The sequence below is a fragment of the Plasmodium cynomolgi genome (genome assembly GCF_000321355.1).
Source record: "Plasmodium cynomolgi strain B DNA, scaffold: 1136, whole genome shotgun sequence".
Taxonomy (NCBI): domain Eukaryota; phylum Apicomplexa; class Aconoidasida; order Haemosporida; family Plasmodiidae; genus Plasmodium; species Plasmodium cynomolgi.
Genome location: NW_004193180.1, coordinates 1 through 1,305, shown reverse-complemented (window position 1 = coordinate 1,305; position 1,305 = coordinate 1). Strand labels below are relative to the sequence as shown.

The following is a 1,305-nucleotide window of genomic DNA, read 5'->3' as shown; positions in this document are numbered from 1 at the left end:
TAAGGAATATTTAATATAAATTTTAAATTTCATGTAACATATATTTGTCACATTGGGATATATTCATAGATGAATTATTTTATTTTAGAAGTGTTAATTCATAGTTGTATTAAAAAACTCAATTTTGCATATATTGTTAATGTAAATTGCTTCTTTCTTCTCTATAATATGAATTGTTATTTCTAAATCTTTCAAATTCTTCATATTCTTCTTCTTAAACTGCTGCACTAGGTTTATTATCTCTCTACTTCCATTAGACAATTTATGTCCAAGAGGGGTAAACTATTAAATTAAAAACAAAAAAATTAGCAGTTTGTTATATATACATATATTCCCCTTAGTATTAAAGGATTCAAGAAAATTAATATAGACTAATAAAATAGAACACTCATATGTAAACATCAGAAATTTTAAATTAATTTGTATAAAAAAAATGAATAAAGCAAGTTCCAAAAAATGTAATACATATTAAAAGAGGGATTGTAATTATTTTGGAAGGACATTTTTCACACAATGTTTGTAGTTGTGGTGAAGAATTTTTTACAAGTGTCAGTAGAAAGATATTTTACAGGAACAGTACTATATTTTTCAGTACTATAATCTTTACATTCAGAACACTTCCCTTTAATTTCTGGGCACTTTGCCTTTAAATATTTTTTTAATAGATCGTAAGGGTAAGTACACTTATAATTTTGAGGAACATATTTGTAACAGGGAGTAGGAAGCAATGCTTCCGGAATATAAGAATATTTTGAGTACATTTCTTGCCTTTTACAATATTTATTTATATTACAGTAATTTTTCCATATTGGATCAATTGTTTTTTCCCATAATTCTACCTTTTCCGTACATTTATCTCCATATGTGTAGAAACTTTTCCTTTGGTCTAGCCATCTGTTCAACATTAGGCAAGCAATATTAATATTTCTCATTCAACCTATTCTAAAATATATTTTGCATTTTTCAAAATTATCTACAAGATATAAGGCAACATGTCTTAGAATAGGATCTTGAATGCTTTTAATTTTTCTATATGTTCATTATTACAATTGCTGAATGTCGTTCGAACCTTATTAAATTCTTCATAGAAATATAGACCACATAATTGTGCCTATAAGTAAAAAAAAAATATATATATTTCTATATAATATAAAAGTATTACAATATAGATTTAGAAGAAAGATATTATATTCATGTTAGGTTGTATGTAATATTCGCATAATTTCTAGAAAAATAAAATATATCCTTAAATGATTGACGACATGTATCGTAGTACATTTTTAAATGATTCCGTTGGGGAATAAA

The 1,305-nt window shown here is 24.9% G+C and overlaps 1 protein-coding gene across 1 annotated transcript; it reads right to left on the bottom strand.

Annotated features, from left to right (window-relative positions):
- Positions 1–93: 93 nt before the first annotated feature.
- Positions 94–932, bottom strand: PCYB_006950 (hypothetical protein; the record flags this gene model as incomplete). Its single annotated transcript, XM_004228116.1, has 2 exons — positions 94–282; positions 513–932. 2 exons carry the CDS (start codon positions 930–932, stop codon positions 94–96), a joined length of 609 nt encoding a protein of 202 aa, XP_004228164.1.
- Positions 933–1,305: the final 373 nt, after the last annotated feature.